The 24,242-nt window shown below is 35.4% G+C and overlaps 3 protein-coding genes across 3 annotated transcripts; all 3 read left to right on the forward strand.

The window, feature by feature from the left end:
- Positions 1-2,246: 2,246 nt before the first annotated feature.
- LOC142525997 (uncharacterized) lies at positions 2,247-2,879 on the forward strand. Its single transcript, XM_075630270.1, has 2 exons — positions 2,247-2,555; positions 2,628-2,879. The coding sequence occupies exons 1-2, from the start codon at positions 2,247-2,249 to the stop codon at positions 2,877-2,879; spliced, it is 561 nt and encodes a 186-aa protein (XP_075486385.1).
- Positions 2,880-11,415: 8,536 nt separating this feature from the next.
- On the forward strand, positions 11,416-17,941 carry LOC142527242 (zinc finger CCCH domain-containing protein 3-like). Its single transcript, XM_075631983.1, has 7 exons — positions 11,416-11,718; positions 11,916-12,088; positions 12,206-12,265; positions 13,787-13,903; positions 14,057-14,326; positions 14,941-15,168; positions 17,395-17,941. The coding sequence occupies exons 1-7, from the start codon at positions 11,661-11,663 to the stop codon at positions 17,749-17,751; spliced, it is 1,263 nt and encodes a 420-aa protein (XP_075488098.1). The 5' UTR covers positions 11,416-11,660; the 3' UTR covers positions 17,752-17,941.
- Positions 17,942-20,308: 2,367 nt separating this feature from the next.
- LOC142525998 (uncharacterized) lies at positions 20,309-21,133 on the forward strand. The gene is made up of 3 exons (XM_075630271.1): positions 20,309-20,773; positions 20,846-20,953; positions 21,068-21,133. The coding sequence occupies exons 1-3, from the start codon at positions 20,309-20,311 to the stop codon at positions 21,131-21,133; spliced, it is 639 nt and encodes a 212-aa protein (XP_075486386.1).
- The last annotated feature ends 3,109 nt before the right edge of the window (positions 21,134-24,242 follow it).

Here is a 24,242-nt window from a genome sequence, read left to right on the forward strand (position 1 = left end):
AGAAAATTGATATTTTAAATGATTTATGAAATTTTAAACATTTTAAAGCCTAATTTAATTTATTAGGCGATTTTAAGATTTTAAATTTTTCAAAAATACTAATTTGAATTTGGGAATTTTAATCTTGAAATTTAGTATTTAATTATCTTATTAAATCTTTCAGTGAGGTAAAATAATTAGATTAATAATATTTTATCACTAATTATTTAACTAAGCATATCTTTAGCCCCTAACTAGTTAATTAAGCAAAAAAAATTTTTTTTTACCTAAACTATGACACACACATACACACACGATGAATTTGAAGGGGCAAGGCTAGGGTTCTTGATCCTTCTTTCAGCAGCCACCCTTCCTTGCAATTCATGAAGATTCACGTTTGGTTTCGAGCAAGAAAACTTGCAGCAAGCGTCTTCCGGTCATCCTCCATAATCTACCGCGTTGGTGTTTGTTATTTTCGTGCATTTTAACGCAAAGACATGTATATTCTTTTATTTTTCTGCATCGATCTTGTCATGATAAATATTTGGATGCATAATGTATGCAAAAATCCGTTTATGTTATGCAAAGTTTGAGCAATGATGTTTGAAACGATTTTGGAACGATTTTTAAATCTCAAAAACCAAATCTACTGTCATTTAGAATCCTGTGACTTTTCGGTCGGTTTTCTGGAAAAACTTTCAACATATAAACGTACAGTAAATTCATAATTTTCGGACAAGAGACAAGTGAGTTATGATTTTTCTCGTGTAACTTCTCAAACTATTATAAAATGTATTATTTTGTTTCTTGAAGATTTCGAGTTGCACGCTTCGTTGGAACTGAGCGGCGCCCAAGCGGTAAGCTTTTACCGCCCGAGCGCCAGGCCTTCGGGATAGGCACGCCCGAGCGTTAAAATGTTACCGTCCGAGCGCCAAGCATTCTGGAAAAAAAAAGTTTTATTATGTGCCGCAGACGCCCAAGCGAGATCCAAAGAAGCCCTCAACACTATATAAGTATTTTCGACGTGCAAAATAATAATAAAAAAAAGAAAACATTTTCTGTTTTTTTGAGGTATGCGAATTATTTTTTGACCAATTATGAACGGGTTTGGAAGCCGAAGAACGTGTCCGGAAACCTTTCCACCTCGGTAAAGCATGACCGAGTTATGATCAGGATTGGGAGGCGGTAAAGCATGACCAGTGACCAATCCACCCGGTAAAGCATGACCGAAGATATTATGTATGTGGGAGTGGAAGTTCGATCGAAAGGCTGTGATGATCCCTGCCAGCACAATACTGTGTTTTAGTCTGATCAGGCGCATTATGTTATGGATCACTTGCTTGGAAACATATCTCTACGCAAAATGATGATGTTTATGCATGTTTAAGTATGTATGATGCATCATGTTTATGAAAATGTTTAAAAAATTATGGCACGTCTATGTTTACGTAAGTATATTCAGAGTTTAAGTAAGTATGTGCTATTTTAAAATGCATGTGGATTTATTATGTATTACTTGCTATTCTCAGTTTATACATGTTGAGTCTTTAAACTCACTAGACTTGATCGATACAGGTGAGGACGAGTACGAGGAGACGAGAGGCGGGGACCAGTGAGTTGGCTTGGACGGTGCGGAAGCCTAACCCGAAAACCGCTTAAGTTTTCAAGAATTTTATGCATGTTAAATTCCTTTAATCTGATTTTTTATGAAAATACTTCACGTTGTTTTAAACAAGTACTTTTTCAAGCTCGTGTTGGTTGTGACGTTGATGTCACGGAAATAATTTGTACTGGTTTTTATTTCAAATATTTGTCAAGCATTTTATTTATATTGCAATTTCAAAGATTATTACTTATTTAAGAAAGAAAAAATTTCCGCAAATTTTAAGGGGTTTTAAAGTACGGTACGTGACAGTTTGTATCATAGCGGTATTATTTAAAGGGTTATTCCTACTGCCTGTTGCGAGAAGCTCACGAAGTTACGCCTCAAGTCTGTAAGTTTTAAAGTTTTAAAATTCCTTCATATAGTAAGCAGCAAGGTCATGATTTCAACATGTACATGTTTAAGTTCGGTTTATGCTCATCTTATGATACAGATAGTATGTTCTTGCATGTTGGTTTACGTGTTGGGTAAATTGTGAAACAGTATGCCTCCTAGACGTTTGATTGTACGTGGGGCATGTGAAGAGGATAGAGAGGCTCGTGATGGGGAGAGGGCCACTCCTCCTCACCCACCGCCAGATATGCAAGCACATATGCTTTCAGGGATGACCCAGTTCTTTGCACAATTTTCAAGGAACAATACTGGAGGAGATACAGGAGCGAGGCCCAGGCCAGAGACGGTGTATGAGAGATTTAGGAGGATGGATCCGAAAGAGTTCTCGGGGACTACTGACCTGATGATAGCGGATGGATGGATTAAATTCATCGAGGTGATATTCACTTTTATGGAGCTGCAGGATGCAGACAGAGTCAGATATGCCACTTTTCTGTTGACAAGGGATGCCAGAATTTGGTGGGAGAGTGCATCGGTGGCAGTGAATTTGCAGACCTTTACTTGGGAGGGTTTCAAGGAGGTGTTTTACTCCAAGTACTTCACTGAGGAAGTACGCTCCCGCCTAACCAGGGAGTTTATGACTTTGATACAGGGAGATTGTAGTGTGGCGGAGTTTGTGAGGAAGTTCGAGCAGGGGTGCCACTTTGTGCACTTGATAGCCAACGATGCCAGGGAGAAGTTGAGGCACTTACTTGATGATTTACGGTCGATCTTGCGCCGTGTTGTTCGAGTGACTGGTCCTACTGCCTATGCCATTGCTTTATCTAGAGCCTTGGCGGCTGAACAAGACCAGAAAGATATTTATAACGACAGACATGGCAAGAGGCCAGCAGCAACAGTTTAAGAGGCCTTTCCAGGGACAACAGGGAAAGATGACGTTTCAAGGACCGCCGAAATACAAATGTCCTACTCCGCAAAAGAAGGCTCCTCAGAAGCCTGATGAGTAACTAGTTTGCCCGAAATGCAACCGTCATCATATGAGACAATGTCTATGGGGTTCGGGAAAATGTTTCAAGTGTGGAGCCAGTGATCACATGCTAAAGAATTGCCCGCAGTGGAGGCAACTGATCCTGGGGAGAGTGTTCGACATGCAAGCCGAGGAGGCAAACCAAGACACGTACCTACTGACTGTAACATATCTAATTCAACACCGTATTATTATTTTTGCAATTCATGCTTCGTATTACTTGGGAATAATAGTATGTCATCTTCGTATTTTGGAGACTTCGGATAGGAATTTCAAACTATGTATGAGGTTAAGATTAGTATTTTGTGGTATAATTTTATGTGTTGTGCTAACGTCCCTCAGGAAATATCTTCATAAAAAGAGTAGCCACGAAGGCCTTGTTAGATTCCGGGGCTACTCACTCATTTATCTCAGAGACGTTCACTAATCATTTGAATGTCAAGTCCATTGGACTCGACATGAGCTAGTCTGTGATAGTCCCATCAGGGGAGGAGTTATCAGCTATTAGCGTGGTCAGAGATATCGATCTTGAACTACAAGGCCACGTAGTTTATGCCGATCTGGTTGTGTTGCTAATGCCAGAGTTTGATATTATCTTGGGGATGGACTGAATGATGAAGAATAGAGTTCTAATTGACTTTCAGAGAAGATCAGTGTTGGTAAGACCATTGGCCATGGAGCAATTTCATTTTGAGACGGACATGTGGAGAAGTTTTCCTCGTATGATCTCTTGCATGCAGGCACAGAGACTTAGCGATAACATTAACAATATCGTGAGTTGTTTGTAGCTCGATTGTCAGCAGATTTCCAAGACCGAAATGTAGTTGATTTTTTGCTCGAAGACATATGAACGATGGCCAGATTGACTCGTGGTTACTGCCCCAAAACCTCTGGGATAGTACTAGAACTTTTGATTGTTCAAAAACTCTTGAGTAGGCTCGCTTGTAGTCCATCTGCCTTGGATGTTTCTTTGCCCGATATCATGTGCACTACTATGCAGAATATTGCCTTAGTTGTTGTGTTGATTTTTCCCAAAACTTGACTGAAGGCTCTCGATTTTGGTAGCCCTCAAGCACTTGAATTTGTGGAGAGTTTAGGGAGGTTTTTATTGTCGCATTTCTCAACCCTTCGTGTGGTATTTATAGGACTGAATTTGTTGCATTTTTTGCCTTCAAAATACCTCCAAAGATGGTCCAAATTGTTAGCCTAGTCAAGGGTCATCAAGATTAGCTAATAGTCTGCTTCTTGCACCTTAATTTTGTGTAACTGTTAACTCCTATTTCAGCTAAATTTTGAGTAATTATAACAGCATGTATTGATCTTTATTAACTTAAATTCTTGGTTCCTTAAGCTGGGGATTTGTTCACATGATTTGCACATTTTGGTTCTTATGAGCTTGCAATGTTTCGAAGTCCTTGACCTAAGATCTTGCATTCTCTAAGGTGTTTTTGTGCTTCAAAATTTTGAGTCCTCACGGCCTCTTTAGATAACGTTGTTGATCTACTTACGAAGCTCTTGTCAGTACCATTGTTTGAGATTTATGGGTAGTTGGTTGTAGGGAAAGTGAGAGATTAATAGAGTAGATGCTCAGCGAGCCAACTTGTGTCTTAGATTTTACTGACTGATATGGAAAAACAATGTTTATTTTAATAATATTTATTGTTTTATCTAATTATGATATTTACTTTATCTGTATACTCATTCAAGAATTCAAACTACATAGATAGTCATTGAATATACTATAAGTACCATGAGGTCCACAAGTCATGTATATCATGAAATTCAATAGGAAGTGTACAATATATTCTAAATTCATTCATAGTTCATTCAGCTACCTAAAAGAAGGATAAAGGTTGCTTGAGCCCGAGAATAACATCAATGATGTTAACGCCACGTTTCATTGGTATGAGCATAGAAATGTTCAATTATACAGATGAGTGATCATATGATGATTTTACTGAACAACCCCCCATCGGAATTTCCAAGTGGTTATTACTTATCAAGTAGTAATTATGAGATTATGTTTGTACATCATAAGTACTTTGACGTAGGACAACATGGAGGTTGTACATACTAGCATTACACTTTGACACATTTTTCGACTTGAGGAAAGTTTTCAAGGGACGAGATTGGATGTAGTACTGACATACATAAGATCTAATGCATTGTAGTCAGAGATTCACTATTCATCTACATGTGTAGATATCCTATGTGATCTGATGAATTAATAGTGCAAAGAGTCTTTGGCCAGAGCAAGACATGTGCTTTAAGAAAATGTTTTTATCTAGTTGCACATATGATGTCACTATGATTACTCAAAGTACTTTAGTTCTAACATTCTTGTGGTTAAGGGTTTATAACTAGATTCCATATTTGAAAGTTGTGGAAGATAACTTGATTTTTAATTTTGTGAGGAGAGTGAAACTGCATGATTTAGTAAATAAGTTCACAAAATAAGTAGTTATCAGAAATGAATCGGTGGAAAAGTTTGAATTTTAAAATTTTTTTTATACACTATAAATTAACGAGTTTTGTACCTTCGTCGCATCGACGATGTTGGATCGTTGATCGAAATTATAATGAATCTATAATCCTAAAATATTTAATCAGTAATCATTTAAAATATATTCGAAAGTTGATTAGTAAATTTTCACCAATTCAAAATATACATAAAATATTTTATATGAATCTTGAAATCAATTAATTGCTATAATATACTTCTAAATGTTGAAAATATACATAAAGAGTTTTCAAAAGTTGAAAACTTGACATAAAAATTTCGACTGTCACAAATACATGATACATGAAGAGTCTTAATATCACAAAGATTCTATTATTGAGAGATTAATAAATATGTATAGTCAAAAGTTGACACAAGAAAATCTAGAGCAAGATTCACTACATTCTCTCTTCTCTGTCCTAAAGAAAAATTCGGCAATTTACCTTTGAAAGAATATTGAAGGATCGTGTGCCTAGCACCTTGTGGTGCTTCAAACAAAATATTCTCCAAGAGCTGCAATAGCTCGTGTTTTAAGAAAATATACATCGATGAATTAGATCGAGTTTGAAGTTAAAACCGAGCGGAAAACACTCGAAATAATCCTTCGTTAAGAAAAACTGATACATTTTAAAGCTTTCAATCTCGTGTAACTGATTAACTGAACATAAGGAGGATCAGTTCTCGCATGTATCAGTTCAGTTATGGTGAGAACTGAACTGATAAATACTCGAACTGATATTAACAGTTAAAGTACACAAGATGTGTTTATAGATGTTCGGAGACTTCAACTGCTCCTACGTCATCCCTTCTACTACCTCGGATAGGATTCACTAGAATACTTTGATCTATACAACACTTTGTACAAACCCACCCAGCTAGGACTTACACTACTGTCTAAACTGAACTCCTAGACTAGACTGAAGGCAGCACCTTCCAGTCAACACTTCTTTAATATCTATGTGAGAAAGACTACATACACAAGTTTAACGTCCTTGTGCAAGACTGTATTTGAGTGGTGGTGTGTGTGTGTGTGTGTGAGAACTGATCTCTGAACACTACCCGAAGGTGTTCTCACACACTGAGAGAAATATGCTTCTAATCTAAGTTTATAACACGTTGAAGTGTTCCCTTGACTGGGCTAAATGCTTCTCCCTTTAAGCTGATATGACTTTGAAGCGAGCTCTTCTCTTTTTTCTCTTGTGTTGTATATCTTCTTGTTCTATCTTCACTGATCTTCACCTTCTATTTATAGGCGCAAAGTTTGATCGTACAGTGAGACTCAATTATTGTATCCGTTGCATTTTGAATCTGTTCCTCGAAATGTGTCTTGTTCTTTCTGGAACAATTTTGTTTTTAAGCTCTGATGCAACGTCCATTATTGTCCTTTGACTAGACAAAAGTTATTGTACCTCTACGCACACCTGTATTCCACTTAGTTCATCTTGTCTTGATCTGCAACTGATTGCTCCTAACTGATGTTCTGAACTGATCAGTTGAACTGGTCTTCATTTGGGCTGGTGAAATCAGTTGACTAGTTCAGTTGAACTGGTTTCAGTTGGGCTCTTCATCAGTTGAACACTCCTCCAGCTGGCCAGGCTTCTGAGGTTCTCCTGCTGATCCACTTATCAACTGAACAATCAGTTGAACTCATTTACGATACGTCAGTTGAACTGGTCTAGTTTGGTTGATCAGTTGATGCTTTCAGTTGGCGTCTTCGACAACTTCAATTTTGGCTCGTAACTGATTATTTCAGTTTTAGCTATCTGCGCACTAAGGTAGATTATTAAAAACAAATAAACAAATTTTGTTAACATCAAAATTAAGATTGGGAACATGAAATGTTCCAACAAAGGATCTCGGCCAATTTTGTTTAAGAAATCAAAATATATTATAAGATTTTTTTATCAAGGAGTTAATTAAAAAATTTCTTGGCCACTTTGTGAGAAATAAAAACAAATTCACGGCCAATTTGATTGGTGGAAAGAGGGCTCATCCTGGCCAGCAGTGAAGGGGAATTCCAGCCATCACCAAATAACTACACGTTTGTCATATCGTCGTTGTCTTTCAGCAATTGAATCTCCACACAAAGTTTTTCTAGTTTTTTAGTGCGAATTTGAAAAAGAACATCGTATTCGATCGTGGACTTGATTCGGAAGATTGAATGATGATGAGACCAAGTGAATTGGGTGTGAGATAGGTGGGCAATTGCACCGGGTCGGGTTGTATTGTTTCAAGATAAAGTTTTCCCTGGCTCTGGAAATATCTGCATGCTTAAAACAACATAGATCGTTAGTGAGACGCCTGATGATTTTTCGGCGTGGCCACTCCGACGATCAAGTCAATATTTTATGAAGAGAGTGGGTATTTTGTTTGCATGGGAATGTATATTAATGCCTTAGTAATAAGCAAACAAGGATAATTATAGGAGGAAAACTAATGATAATTTTGTTTTCAGTGCCCAGCTACTACTCACGATGGGACGGCTGACCATGATTCTACGTACTGACACTGTTAAGTCTGACATCCCATGCTTACTTCAACCGAGTCCCATCACTCTTTCATACGTCAATGGATCTCCTAATGATGACCAGTGCCATGGTGCCGCATACCTGTAATATAAAATACGATACCTATATCTAGATGCCCTAGCTCTATCCTCCCTGGCTCACAGACGAACTCCACCTTTGCTGCTCATTTCTTCTGAATTCTCGAGCTCACAAGTGAACTCAAACCACTGCTGGATACGGAGCAAAGCTTCTCTGTTCTCTTGACAGCACATGTTCTAAAATGTGGATGACCCGGAGTAATATGGGATATTTCTTGGGGTACCACCACTCCCTCCTTCAAATAGTCGGGCTAGAGTTCTACTCGCTGTCCCTACTGAAAAAAAATGGGTCTGGGCGGGAAATTTATGTGACATAGGGTTGATGTGAGCATGAGGTAAGCCCTAGCATTTGAAAGGTCGGTTTTGAATTCATTACCCATGTGATCATATTCTTTGCACAATTTCAAAAGATCATCCTATCCGTTCCTTCAACTTTATATTAGCGGTTCAAATTGGATCTCCTCCACCTATATAAAGTCATAGATTATCCCCATTCTATACTTTTACACTCTCGTGCTCTCTCCACAATTGTAACACCCTTTTCTATGCATCACGTGACTAATGATAATTACGCTCATAATTAAAATAGAGTTTAATATGTATACATATGTCATGGAACAATTCAACCTATGGGCAATAATTGATGGTTTATAAAAATTTTGACATAATGTCCCTATATTTCAGACAATTTGATAATCCAAGCAATAGTTAAATTCGTATAACATACATTCCACCCCCTTACTTATATAAACATAAACATTTCTACATCAACATGATCAAAAAAGTGATATTCCGTCCATAGTTTTTATCAATCCATTCTATATATGAACACACACTTTCACCGTCATACATATAGACATAGATAACATAAAACTTATTTCGAACCTAACGGAAAATCAACCACAATACATATATGCAGAAGTCATGACAATAGCATGTCCAGGTTCTTGTTGAGGTAAGACACTTCACAAGCATCCATTAGTGAACCAGCATCCTACTCACCTTCATACATGATCCTGTAATACATGAGTTACGTGAGTTTATAAAACTCAGCAAGTTGGCACTTATACATATAAATATGCATACAAGGGACATACATATCAAATTCGTGATCAACAATGAATTTTTAAATCATTTCATATCATAAATTCATCCATAACATGTAAACAGGTTCCGTTTTGTACTTAAACCCCATTAGTTATCCTTTACTACTGTGCTTGCTTTATTATATAGCTACTACTGTGATGACCGTCCCGGTGCCCTGTGACAACCCCACGATCCATGAACATATATTCACCAATAGGGTTGGTGAACTTAAAATCACCCATGATGTCAACGAGCTCATATATCATATAATAACATATAACATTTATTTCGTACCATTTTCATGTTCATGACATAGCACATCTCTTGAACATTTATGATCTTTCATCTCTAATACATAACAATGGTATATGATGCTATATTTTGATTAATAAAAGTACTAACAAAGTACATATAATAATAATCAATAGAAAATATTTGAAACTCATAATATTACTCATGTATTACTTCAAGAACATGCCAACTTACTTTCCAAGCGTAAGAACACTGGTGGAATAAAGTTCCTAGGTCCTACGCTGTAAAATACATCAATAATTCAATCACTACTTTTATACTTAAGCATATGGTTGAAAGTCACCCTATATGGTCCTCTGCATATGAAAACAAACATTCAGTAGGTGAATACTTACAACCCTAGGATGCTTTTGTGGTGGAAAATTCAATTCTAGCTTCATTTTGAGGAAGAAGAAGAGGTGGAGGATCAATTGAAGGAAGAACTTGACAAACCCTTGTTTCTCCCTTGTTCCTACATTGATTTTTTATGGTGAAATGGTGAAAATGGCTGAAACAATTGATCCTTATCTATTTAAATCACGAAAATCGTGTTTCTAATTCACACTTTCGCACAGGGGCGATCGACCGATAACATTTTACCGTTTGGGCACGGACCATTCTGCCCGAGCATAAAGGAACACTTCAGTGGCGCTCGGATGGTCAAATCTTACAGTTCAAGCGCCATTTTCTCTGCCCAAAAACTCATTTTTCCTTTCCGAATTTGCAAAAGTGGTCAACATAACAGTTGTAGCCCTATGTTTTATCTTGCATCTCCAATTGGCCTCATGTCATTTAGATAGATGAGTAAAGAGTTATGCTCATTATATCAAAATGTGTCAGTATAGGAACGACGATACACACTACACATTTCAGGGTGCTTTTGACTTGATTTTCACAATGATTTGAACAAAACTCAAAACATAAAAGTTGTAGCTCTACATCTTGGCTTTTTAATGAACTTGGCCTCCTATCAATGTGATTCATAGTTAGATAATTATGTGAAAAACCGTAAGAACTTCCATATTTTTCATCTCATTTCCCGCATTTCAGTACCAACTTCCATTACACTACTTTATTTGCATGTTTTACTATCACTATTTAGACACATATTATATCTCAATACACCATGTATAATATAGAAACCATATTCAATCTCAATATCAATATCTCAATCGATGTCAATAGGTCTATATGAATAATACAAGGAGCACTAGCGGTCTCATTCATGTGAATCATAATGAATCAGGTAAGCGCATAACAAACGACTTAAACGCAATAATCATTTGTACAAGTAACCGGACATTACAATTCTCCTTCCCTTCAATGAATTTTGTCCTCGAAATTTGACATACCATATATTTCAAGATTTTTTTGTTGAATTTCGTCTTCTCGTTCCCAAGTTGCAAAAACTTGTGTGAGACAGTCTCATGGGTCGTATTTTGTGATACAGATATCTTATTTGGGTCATCCATGAAAAAATATTACTTTTAATACTAAAAGTATTATGTTTTATTGTAAATTTTACTTCCTAACTATAATGCTCCGATATTAAAAATAAAATATCATTATAATTTCTTTTTGTGCACATGTACATTATATCTATAAGGTCGGTGCTACTGGCCCCACCGTCATTTTCCATGTGGGCCCCACAAAAGTTGATCCAACGGCTCAGACGCCCCTGCTTGTAGACCACGCTATTTCTTTCGCGCGCTTTAACGGCGCCGATTTTTCGCGTACTATAAAATAGAGACAAAAAATTATATTCTCGTCTGCTGTATTAATTATCCGTTGAAAAGAATAAAAGACCAGGTTCAACTTGTTAAAAAAGAAAACGAAAAGGGCAAATACGTCATTACAATTCATTGTCCCGTAGTATTTAATTTTTTTACGACTTTAAATATTCTTACTTGAGTACATATTATTATTAATTATTTACTACTAAATATTTGGCGTTTTTCTTGATACAACTTTCGTAGATTTTAGATTTCCGAATTATTGATTGTTCATATTTTGGTAATTAAATTTGGCGTGATTCTGGATTTCCGCCATTGATCGGAGCTTTTTCTTGAGTTTCATCGGTCGTATGTATGTTCATTTGCACACGAATAATCTTCAGAGTTTAATTGTGCGTAGTGAGAATCGCATTTATTGAAGTGTGTACAAATATCGGAAGAGAATGCTTAGGAATGGTGTGTTGCCCGATTCCTACAATCCAGCTCCTGAGCAAGCTGAAGGTATTATCTTGAATATTTCTGTGGAGAACATTTTTTTGTGTTTTTGATTTTGTTTTGCGGTAGGGTACGTCGTTTTTGTAATTTTTTATCCTCCGATTCTGTCCTGATGATCGTTTTCGTCTTTTGATGATCCGGAAGGTACTTTTTGTAAAAAGTTCCAAAAAAATTTACGGATTGGTAAATGTTTGTTGCTGCAGATATGATGAGCAAGTTGAAGTTGGAGAACAATAATGATAATGGTGGAGTGGGTGATGCAGTGGGTGCATATCCGAATCGGCCAGGTGAACCGGATTGCATATACTATCTGAGAACCGGAACTTGTGGATATGGGAGCAATTGTCGTTTCAATCATCCCTCTAATGGAGGACATGTAAATTTCAATCTCAAAATGATATCTTTTTATTTATTGTGCTTGCGGTGTTTTATCTACTTAATGAAGTAATATATGGAATCATATTTGTTTTTTTTTATTGTTGATGATGGCTAGGATTATGGTGTTAGAAACACTGCTGAACTGCCAGAAAGAGCTGGGCAGCCTGATTGCGGGGTAAATTTGTATTGTTCTTGTTTTCCGGTTTGTAATTTTTCTGTGTGAGATTTTTTAATTTTTGGGTTTCTTTTTTTTTTTCATTCATTATATCTAAATTTTTCCTGTATCTTCTTATCTTAAATATTGTTCTTAACAAAGCTCTTGATTAATCACTTTTGTTCTGCGAAGTGGTCACTTTTTGGACTTGATTTCCTTGTGAAGTAAATCCTAGTAGATATGTCCGAATATTTCTTATCGCGTTCCTTTTATCAAACAAATATGATGTAGTTTCCTGGTTTATTGGGGCTATTAGGGGGGACTGTTTATGATAGAATCAACATTATACTCAAGTAGACTTTTTAATTCTTGCCCTAGTGTGGAGTGATTTGAATAGGAAGGTTTACTGACATGTGTCCCTACTCCCTTGTTGTTTATGGTAATTTAGCTTGCTATATTCAGCAAGTCCCAAGTTATACGGGTGTTAGACGAAGAAGTTATTTTTCAATAAAGTTAGTCTTGGATTTTTTCTTACTGTGAGAAATTTCTGTTTGTTGCAAATTGTCATTCAATTAACTATAACTAATTTGCACACTCTTGGCATTTGCACAGCAACAATGTTATTAAAAGATTTTGTTAAATAATTATTAATAAAATTTACCATGTTAATAAAAGATTTTGAAATTACCATATGTATTTTTTTAAAAGTTAAAAACGATTGTAGTAGTTGTGGGGGCACATATTCGGAGGTCCAAATGAGAACTTATAGGCTCCTTCTTCTCGATATATATAGAGAGAGAATTTGGGGCTACATTTAATCATGTTTTGGACTTTCATAAGACAATGTTTGAGCCATCTGAGTTCTCTCTTCTTTCATAATGTAAAGAACAAATTGCTTGAGCCTGTAATGAATTCTGAACCTTAAAATTTTTTTTTACTGAATGAAATCAACTTGTTCGGGCCACTAAATTAAACTTGTTGAAATGTATGACTGCTTGTTGACGTTCTCAGAAGATACCATAAACTTATATCTCTCATATCAAAGATATTTATAGTGATCTCGATGTTCAGGAGCGATTTCTGACGTGGTATGTTTTAGTTATATGATTATCTTCTGGGAATTAATCATTTGGCTTTTCAACCGATCCTCAATCTGTTTAATGGTTCTGATTTATATGATCTTCAACTCGTTGCAGTCCAAAATAATGACTGCCTTATGTGTGTGTGTGTGTGTTATTTGTTTCTACGTCATCTACGAGTATTTATCATTTTTTACTCGAATCTTTTTCCCGTGAGTTAAGTTCTGTTTGTTTGAACGAGCATAGATGATTAGGTGTATATTTGAAGGCTGTGATTCGTCTTCTGGGACAAATTGAGTAAATGATAAACTGTATTTTTTGGACACCGGTCATTAGTTGTTTCTTCTCCTGCTTTTTTCCCTTTCCAATAAGGAACTTTTCATAATTCTTGAGCATAGATCTGCATAATTCTTGGGTTGCTATCATTTACAGGCTCTTATAAATTGTTCCTATTGTCTTGCAGTTCTATCTAAAGACAGGTTGGTGCAAATATGGGTCATCTTGTAAGTACCATCACCCAAAGGACAGGCCTGTTGACTCATCAGCCGTCCCGAATATATTGGGTCTGCCGATGCGTGAGGTATATATTCTTTTTTGTCTAGTTGTACCTCTAAATTCAAAATGCTTTTGGAGGCTCAATAATCTAAATGGAATGTGATATGAAAATGCTTATTAAAGAAGTAGTGGTTTTTGTGCGGTAGAGCTTATTATCATAATCTGTGTAAGTATACAGGATTCAAAGTCATGCCTTCATTATATGCTGACTGGATTATGTAAGTATGGATATGCTTGCAAGTTCCATCATCCTCAACCCCTGCCAACTGCAAATGTCTTACCTGTGGTAGGACCTGCAGTTGTGTCTTCATCCGGTGCACCATCTGTTGGTGAACTTCCAACAGCATCCTTCTCAAAGACTACTTATTTCCCCAGTCCTTCCATGCAACTTCCACAAAGCTACATGCCATTATTTCTATCTCCATCACAAGGCTGGAGCACGTATGTGGTATGTTCTATTAAATGGAAACTTATCAGTTTGTGGGTTTTTTGTGAAATTTAATGCAACATCTTGTGTCCCAAGAATGTTATTTTGTTTTGCTTAAAATTTAATGAACTTTGCTTGGAAGGAAAGGTGATGAAAATTTGTTGCCATCAAATCGTATGAGAGGCTATTGCAGCAATTCTAATGTATATTTATTCCTTTTAGAGTTCTTAACTAAATTTCTCTAACCTATGCACAATAAATTTTAAAAAAAAGTAGTTTTGTAGATCTACACTCTGGTTGGGCCTTATATTTGTAATGTTATTTTGAACACTATTTCATATATTTGGAAGACACTGACATTTTCAAAGTTGACAGTATCTCCATTTTGTAGAACTGAAAGCATTTAACTTTTCAAGTAGAATTCAACAAATTGACATTTTTCATTGTATTACATCTAAAGAAAATTATGTGTGGAACAGCTGTATGATTTCTTTGTCATGCAGCCAATATTTTCATAAGCACTCTCTTGATACATTTTAATCACTGTGCTAAGAGCTGCTTTTAGTTGTCTGGGGTCATGAACTTTCCCTATAAATTTTATTATGAGGTTTACTTGGTCTCTTACTGAACACTAGGGAAGTTTCAGTCCTCCGTCTATGACTTCTGTCCATGCTGCACCAGCTCCCAATGGGAAGCTATCGGCATCTTATCTTCCGGAAAGGCCGGATCAACCTGAATGCCGATATTTCATGAATTATGGGAGCTGTAAATATGGACAGGACTGCAAGTATAACCACCCAAGAGAAAAGATCTCGCAACTGACATCGAGTTCCCTTGGTCCACTTGGGCTTCCTTTAAGACCTGTGAGTTGCTTCATGTCTTTATATTTGCTGTTGGCATGTATCTATTGATATGAATAGTTGACCAGCCTAAATGAATAAAAATAAGAAATATAAATTCTTTGTGTTAGAATGTGTTCGTGAATTCCATAATAAAATACTGTCGGATAGAAAATGGGGATTGGGTTTGATCAATTTGACAATGTCGATTTGCGAATCTGATTCCTCTGAAAATTGTACTTCAATTTCATATGTGTAATTCATTATTTTATGATGCTCAACTCTTAAGACATGATTGCATTTGATGCTTGAATCAATAATTCCTTGTGATGCTTGGAATCTTAAATGAGTTCAACGTGTAAATCGTTATCCATTCTGTGCTTGTTGCCTCTAACTGCGTTCATTTCCATTTCATTTCAATTTACATAAACCCATTACAGCTTCGCTGACTAGTCCAGCGTAAAATCATCCATGGCTGTCAGTTTTATAACTTAGATAGCAAACATGAGTTATCCTCTATGATGTCACTATTTGATCCATGATCAAAAAACACACTTCATAATTTTGCAGAAGTCATATTCCCACTATATTTTGAGTTATTATGAAATAACCCAGTTCAAATTTTTTTTTTTTTGATAAGAAACGATTGAGTATTATTAATATTAGTTAATGTCCATTACAGGAAGTGGACTCGAAGTCCACTACTAATGGAAAGAAACTAAAACGTCTAACAATAGATGTAAGACCAATCTCGAAATAAGTCAGAAATCGAATAGGCCTCGAATTCTTTGTCTGATCGAATCCAGTTTGCTATGTTGATCTTGATTTTCTCCCAACAATCTTCTTCTGTTCCTTCGATCTCTTGAAAGATTCTTCTATTTCTCTCTAGCCATATTGCCCAACATATTCCGTGTATCACCACTCTCCAAAAGATTTTTCCTTTTTTGCCAAGCAACTGTCCAAGGTTCGTAGCAAACAAGTCCTTTGATGTTTTCGGAGTAACCCAAACCAGTCTCAGTTCTTCCAAAGCCCTACCCCACAGTGCACTACTGAATTTGCAATGAACAAACAAGTGATCTTGTGTTTCCGCATCCTTACGACACAACACACACCAGTTTGGAGAAAGAGCACAAGTAGGCCATCTTTTTTGAATCACCTCGGATGTTGGTAATTTGCCTAGAATTGCCGTCCAAGAGAAGATTTGAATTGCCGTCCAAATGATATCGAAGAAACTGTTTTTTGTTCTCATAAATAGGTGTCTTCCAAATAACCCAGTTCAATTCTTCCAAATAATATTAGTTAATGTCCATTATGTTGAGCTTACAATGTAAAGCATGCTGCTTGTGATTAAATAGGAACTTTTACCCTGTATTGCCAAAAGTTTCTGCTGTATTTATTTATGTGGGATGTGATCATGTGAGGCCCGGCTCAAACCATATTGATGAAATGCATAAAAAATTAGAGATACCATTTTATATTGTCACTGGTAAAATAGTTCAATTGATCCTGTTTTAAAATGAATCGATCACGGGTTCCTTTTACGTAGACATCAAAACAGGCTATCGGGATGGGCCGGCCCGCAACTCGCCATTAGGTGGGGCGGGTCGAGAAATTACTCGCTATTTGTACGTGTGTGAGATCTGTGATAGCTGTCGAAATTTTGAATGTGGAAATAGCAGTATATTTTTCTTGTCACATTAGCATTTGGTTGGCTTGCTTTGTTGAAAGGTAAATGCTATGAATTCTGATGGAGAGCTTGCATGAATCATACAAAGTTGCTCTTTCCATGATTATATAAAAATCTAACGTAACCATGGATTATTGGTAGTTGTCATTTGAAAGGTAAAGAAAAACCGGATCATATCAGAGAGCTACACGTTCTTATGTTGTCGAGAATATGAGGAATGAATTCATCTCATAGAACATGGCTAAAAACTATGGAACGAGCAAAGATCATGATGCCATGTTTTAAAAATACACCAGACATAGTAGAGTCGATCGGTATGATGGCCAATCCTCAAATAATGTGGAAGTGATAAGTAGTGATGTCGTGGTGATAATTCCACAAAATGGGAACAAAAAACACATGTTTTACTCAGAAAAAAAGGCTGTGAGATGACCAAAAGCTGCGTTGTCAACAGTTGAAGTGCAAGGCATTATGATTCTTGCAACAAGACAATGTTCTGAAAATTTAATGTTGATTTGATGTCGTTACAGTTTGTGTTTAAACTATTTTGTGTTCTCTTGCAGGGACATCCTGTATGTTCGTATTACAGCCTTTACGGACTTTGCAAGTACGGACCTACGTGTAAATTTGATCACCCATTGGACGCCTACTCATACGCCTACAGTTTGACCATCCCACCTCTGGCAGCTCCTTATTCACCTTCCCTACTGTACCAAAGAACATCACCACTGGTTCCATCATCTGAAATGTCTCCCTCTAAATCATCAACTTTAAGTTACGGGATCAAGAAAGGCGTGACTAGGACCGACGAGAATTGGCACTCTAATACTAAAAGCTGCGAAGATTCACCTGATCAGTCTAATTCTCTCCCGAATTCCTACAAAACACCTCATGATATGATCCACTACGAATCTGGCTGACTGTTGTAAGCACGACTAGAATGAATACCAGCATCCATGTTATTGATGCTTATCCTTCTTCTCTGGCCTTTTAATTTGAATGTAAATCGAAGTTCATTATTCGACATGGTCTTTTTGTTTTATGTTTTTGATACTGTTCCCAAGCACAACACTTGATTTGTAGGTGACATCTTTGTCTCGATTTGCGCCATTCTTCTATGTCGTTAGATAGTAAATTATATCTATAATATTATCATAGTTTATCTGATATTATTATAAATGAGTATCTATATATTAAGTTCTTCGTTGTACGCAATACTTTTTAGTTTACACTATTTATTAATAGATTAACTATCACAATGTATCATATTTATAGATCAAACTAAAAAATGAGGTTACGAAATTTCTGTCATCTAGTTTGTTTACGTAAACAATAGTGAGCTCTTACGTTCTTATGGAATCTGTGTTAAAATCAATTATTATACTTTAAGGTCGCATTTCCTTTTATTTTTGCATAGTTAAGAAAATTATCCGTGATATATTTTTAATAGTTATTACAATATTATAAAAAAATTATTGTTATTATCTAATCTAATATTAATTTTTTTTAGTAAGAATCTTATATTTAGCACTAATAAAGCTCTCATTTGAATATGATTTTTGTACAAATTTTACATCTAGTAGGGTGAATATGGAGCAATACAAAATACTTCGTGCAGACCAACAAGACAATTAGGCTATTTCATCGTTCTCTTGTACATGACACAACTCACCTGGTTTAGAATTTTGATTGACACTGGTTACAATTGATGTACTTGACTTATTGAGTTTTGGCTTAATGCTCTTGGATATTAGTTGAGAAAAATATTGTTTTATTATTAATTTGTTTCATTTAATATGTAACAGAGAAATTTATTACATTTTTTGTCGTCGTCGTTGAAAACTCCAAAAATGTTATTGATACTTCGAGATTCTTGATGGATTCTAGTTCAAATATCGAATTCAAGCCTAAGATTGATATGGAATTTGATAGTCTAGACGAGTCTTGGAAGTTTTGGGTTGAATATGATGGGAAAACTGGATTTGGAGTTAGGAAGCATTATTTTAACAAGACAAGAACACCGGATTTGTAACTTCGTATAAATAAGTTTGTTGCAAGGAGGGTGTTCGTAAAGAAAACAAAAGAAATTCATCGACACTCAATCCTCAGCTTAAGACTCGAACAAATTGTAAAGCAAGAATGAGCGTCACATTTGTGGATAGTAAATATAAAGTTAATGAGTTTATTGAAGAGCATAATCACCCGCTCCATCTTCAAGAAACAGTTCATATGTTGTCTTCCCAACTTAAAGTTACAGAAGTTCAAGCCAATGAGATTGATTTGGCAGAAGATGTTGGGTTTAAACAAAAAACCAAATTTTAAGTTGATGAGTAAGCATGTAGGAGGAATAGATGGTCTTGGTTATACCATGTTGGATGCTAAAAATTATATTCGATCCAAAAGACAAAGAAGTATGATATATATGGAAGTTGGTTGTCTGATGCGATATTTTCAACAACAATTATCTACAAATCCATCAATTTACCATGCAAATCAGATGGATGTGGAAGAACAGATAACTAATGTTTTTTGGGCCGATACGAGAATGCTAATCGACTATGAGTATTTTGGTGATGTTGTGTCACTAGATACCACGTATTGTACGAACCCTGCATACCGACCACTTGCTATCTTCTCAGGTTTCAATCATCATAGAGGAGCGGTGATTTTTGGTGCAGCACTTTTGTATTATGAGACTGCATCATCATTTAAATGGTTGTTTGAAACTTTTTTAGAGGCACACAAGCAAAAAAAGCCTCTCACTATCTTCACTGATCAGGATCAAACTATGGCAAAGGCCTTATAGGAGGTGATTCCTGAGGTATTTCATGGATTATGCACATGGCATTTGATGCAAAATGACGTCAAACACTTGGGAAACTTGATGAAAGATGGTTCTAATTTCTTAACTAATTTTAAGAGATGCATGTATGGCATTGATGATGAGACCCGATTCGAGAAGGCATGGAGTGTTCTACTAGTACAATATAATATTCAAGAAAACACATGGTTGCAATCCACTTACAATATAAAGGAGAAATGAGCAGCTTGTTACATGAACAAGGCTTTTACACTTGGTATGAGGAGCACACAATTCAGTGAAAGTGTCAATTCTGATATCAAGAGTTGTATGAAACCCGAATTAGATATAATGCAATTTTTAAGCATTTCGAACGGGTCTTGGAGGAAAAGCGGTACAATGAGCTAAGGTGTGAATTTGAGATACGCCAAAAATTACCTAGATTAAAGCTAGAGAGTTCTCCTATGTTGCATAAACTTTCTAAAATTTATACCCCTACTATCTTTCATCTATTTTAGGTGGAGTTAGTTTTGTTCGCAGCTGCTTACATAAAATATAAAAATGAAACTCAACCATTATTTGAATATATCGTCGGGCTAATTGATAAAAAAAGATAATGTAGGATGACATTTAATCCTAGCACAAAGATGATTTCATGTAGTTGCCGAAAATTTGAGATGACTGGATTATTGTGTTGTCATGCTGTGAAAGTATATGATCTGCAGGACATAAAAAGACTGCCAGAGCATTATATCTTGAATAGATGGACGAGAAAAGATAGGAGTAAAGTGGTACACGATTGTATGGGCAATGAAGTCAAAGAAGATCCTAAACGAGAAAGTACAGAACGGTATAGAACACTTTGTATGATGCTCGTAAGATTAGCAACCGAAGCCTCTGTCCACCCATCAACTTTCTCATTGGTGCATAATTCGATATGTGATCTAACCAAGCAATTCATGGAAATGCGTTTGACTGAAGTGAGCCAAGACAACAATGGTGGTGTCAGGACATCATCGATAGGACCTTCTATGATACAAGCAAAAGGATTCAAGAAAATAAATGGTGTGAAAAAGTCAAGAAGATTGAAGAGTTGGGTAGAACTTCAAGCAAAACGAAGAAAAACAAATTTGAGAGTCGAGGTAAATTAACTACTGTTAATACTTTTTAGAAACAAAAATTATCTAGATTTCTTATTTTTACAATCATTGTAGGACATCGAAACACACGATGAATTACCCGTATCTTGTTCAGTACCTTCGGTACCTCATGCATGTCTTCAAACAACTGGAAGTCAATTATATTTCACTGAATTATTGATGGTATGAACTTTAATAATATATATAAAAAATTATTGGGTAAAAATCTTAAGCCAAAAAAATATTAATTCTTATATGTAAAATTGATTTTATAATATTTATTCTTATTTAATGTAGGCACAATTTGATCATCCTCACCATTCTCTTGAAGCCATGGATTTCAATAGAGACAATATCCAATAATGCTTTTGAGTAGTTTTTAGTTTTTTTTTTTAAATACGTACGAATTATTTAGTTTTGATGGAAATGTGGTGTTGAATTTTAGTTTTTGATATTTCTTGATAAAAAATGTTCTAAATTTTAATTTAAGCATTAACATGTTAATATTTTTATATTGTTAAAAATTTTATTCGTTGAAAAAAAAATTAATAATACTTATCAAAGTCGAAAAAAATGATACGGTTTTTCACAGGTAAAAATCTACTATAGTAATATTTAATTGTAAAATTATTAATTTAATATAGAATAATTAAAATGTTTATATGATTTCATATAAAACTATCCGCTAATGTTAGTGGAAGAGGAAAAAAATAGAGGGAAAATAAAAGTGGAAAAGAGAGGGAAAAAAGTGGAAAAAAAGATTAGAATTAAAAAAAATTAAAAGAAAAGCTGACATTGAAAAAAATTGTCAAATGTGGAAAATTGCCATGTAGGCACGCAACACCCTTTTCTGTTTTACTCAACACTGTAAGGGATCCGAATTCGTTCGTATTACAGCCTTTACAGACTTTGAAAGTATGGACCTACGTGTAAATTTGATCAGTCGTTGGACGCCAACTCATATGCCTACAGCCTGAGCATCACTCCTCTGGTAGCTCCGTAATTACCTTGCTGAAATTATTTTGTGGGCTTTCATAATTTAATTAATTGTATATGGAAAAGCAATCTAATAAAAGACCCATAAGGTGATCTAATTAATTATGGGTTTTCAAAGTGATATGGTCCACCTTATGTGTAGAAACCCAACTCAATTAAATCTTCTATGATGGGTCGAAAACTGCTAAGATTATATAAGATTATGGTTCTCGAGACACCAAGAGTAACATAGAATATATATGGTACACATATTCTAGATCTTTCCCTTCTCCCACATGAGGCAAGAATAAGGTGATCGATTCTCTGTTGCCTTGGAAGATCCATAACTAGAACACTAGATTAATCAATGGAATCTGATACGCGTTCACTGTTATTTATATATTATGATAATTCGACATGAATTTATGGTCTGTTGTGATAAGGATTCAATCACATGCTATATATATTTATTCTTGTTAAATCTCCGTCAATGATATAAGAGTCACGTTCATGTTAAATTATGAGACTTTTGTTTATTGATTAATTGAAAAATAAAATTATGTTTTATGATCTGATGTAATTTTTCATTCTATAATTTTTTTTGGATTCAGATATGAGTTATCAAGTTTTCTGAATTTGGATCTTAATAAATTCATGTTATTTGGATCAAGTATTTCCGAATTTTACATCCAAAATTCATATTTATTTTTGAAAATATAAAAATGAAAATTCGATTTTTTTCGTTTCTAGGTTGAGCCATCGGATTCAGGGGGCAAATCGGATGTACTCCGGCCACTTTCAGGCGGTGGGTGTTGAGGGGAAATCTTGACCATCCCCAGGCATTCATATCAATATCATCTATTGACTGAAAACCACCACAACATGATCGGATTTTGACCTGAAATTCGAAAATTTTGTTTCCACGTGATTTTTGTCCATTTTGTGTCATTATCAATCGATTTCTGGCAGAGTTTTGGTTGGAAAAGGTAAGACAGTGGTTGGCCGAGGTAGACGACAATGGGTCATGGTCACCGGAGTTTGGCATGGCCGGAGGAGGAGATGGCTGCAGTTTTCGTGTTTAGGATTAGGGTTTTGATTTGGGGATTTTGATTGAATTTAAGGCCTTGTTTGGTTGTCCGACTTTAAACCAGATTTTGAAATTCAGGAATTTGACCTTTTATTAAATTTTGGTTTCTGCAATTATAATTTGTGAAATTAAATTCGATCGTTTCAAATTTTAATTGCATGAAATTATTCATTATTTTATTGCCTTTTTTTATTACGATAAAATATTTATGGATGAATAATTATGAGGTGTAAATATTTTATTTCTTGCATATTTGATAGACTTAATTTAATTGCGGTGATGATAGTCAAAACCAGTAGATCTCGTTAGTAAAACCAGAAGATGGTATAAAATCAGAAGCTCCCGTATCACCTTAACTAAGCAGTATTCTTCGAGTACTTATCAGCTTAGAAAAACAGAAGCAGAACTTGATTCTTTGCTAGAATCAGAACCTATCGTTGATATATTAAATGTTACCGTTATTTTATCAAGTACAAGTATTTAATGCATCATTAAATACTAAACAAGTCATTTAATACGTTTTACCAAATATGGAATGAAACAAGACTGATTGTTCTGAAGTTTTTTGCAGGAACCTTTTTAGGTAATAAAGCTGATCCTATCAGAAGTCAAAGAAGCCTTTTGTTTATAGACGTTCGATTCAAGACTTCTTTATAAACGCAAGATCAACGACGTTTACAAGTTACCAAACACTACGAGCACATTCTTTAACATACGAACGTTGATTTGAGCACTCAGATTTTCTTATCATCTTAAAGCTCAGTACACAGAAATGCAGCACACGCTTCATATTAATTATCTGATCTTTTGAGATCATATTGTGCTGACTATTTCTTGCTCTCTCTACAAACATATTCACGTTACTATATCTTTGAGAAGAGTTTGTAAAACTGGAAAAGAGTCTTTCCAGGACTTTGCTGTATTCGTTTTATCGTGTTGAGAAACTAAGAGTTTAAGTAGGCAAAGGATAAGTCCTATTGAAATGGGTATGTACAAGTGTTGTACTGTAAAACCAAAGTCTTTTAGTGATAAGTTCTGGAAACAGAATCTTCTGGAAACAGAAGAAGGGGAAATGTAGAAAATTTTATCTTCGAACTTCCATAAACAAACCATTGTCTACTGCCTACTGTTTTATTTTATTTCACCGTACTCCATTGGATCGTTTCCGCACTATTTATTGTGATTTACTGGATTTACTTTCAAACAAGAATAGGTATAATCTCTAACAGGATTCTACCACCCTTTGCAAAAACGACTGTCAAAGGAAAGAGTTTATTCACCCTCTCTCTAAACTCTATTTCGATCCCCAACAAGTGGTATCAAAGCAGATTTTTCTTGTTCTCTATTTACAACAGTTATGACACATTTTAGCAAGGTTTCCATGTTCTCAAAAGAAGACTTTGATGACTG

Source organism: Primulina tabacum, chromosome 15 (assembly GCF_025594145.1).
Source record: "Primulina tabacum isolate GXHZ01 chromosome 15, ASM2559414v2, whole genome shotgun sequence".
NCBI lineage: Eukaryota > Viridiplantae > Streptophyta > Magnoliopsida > Lamiales > Gesneriaceae > Primulina > Primulina tabacum.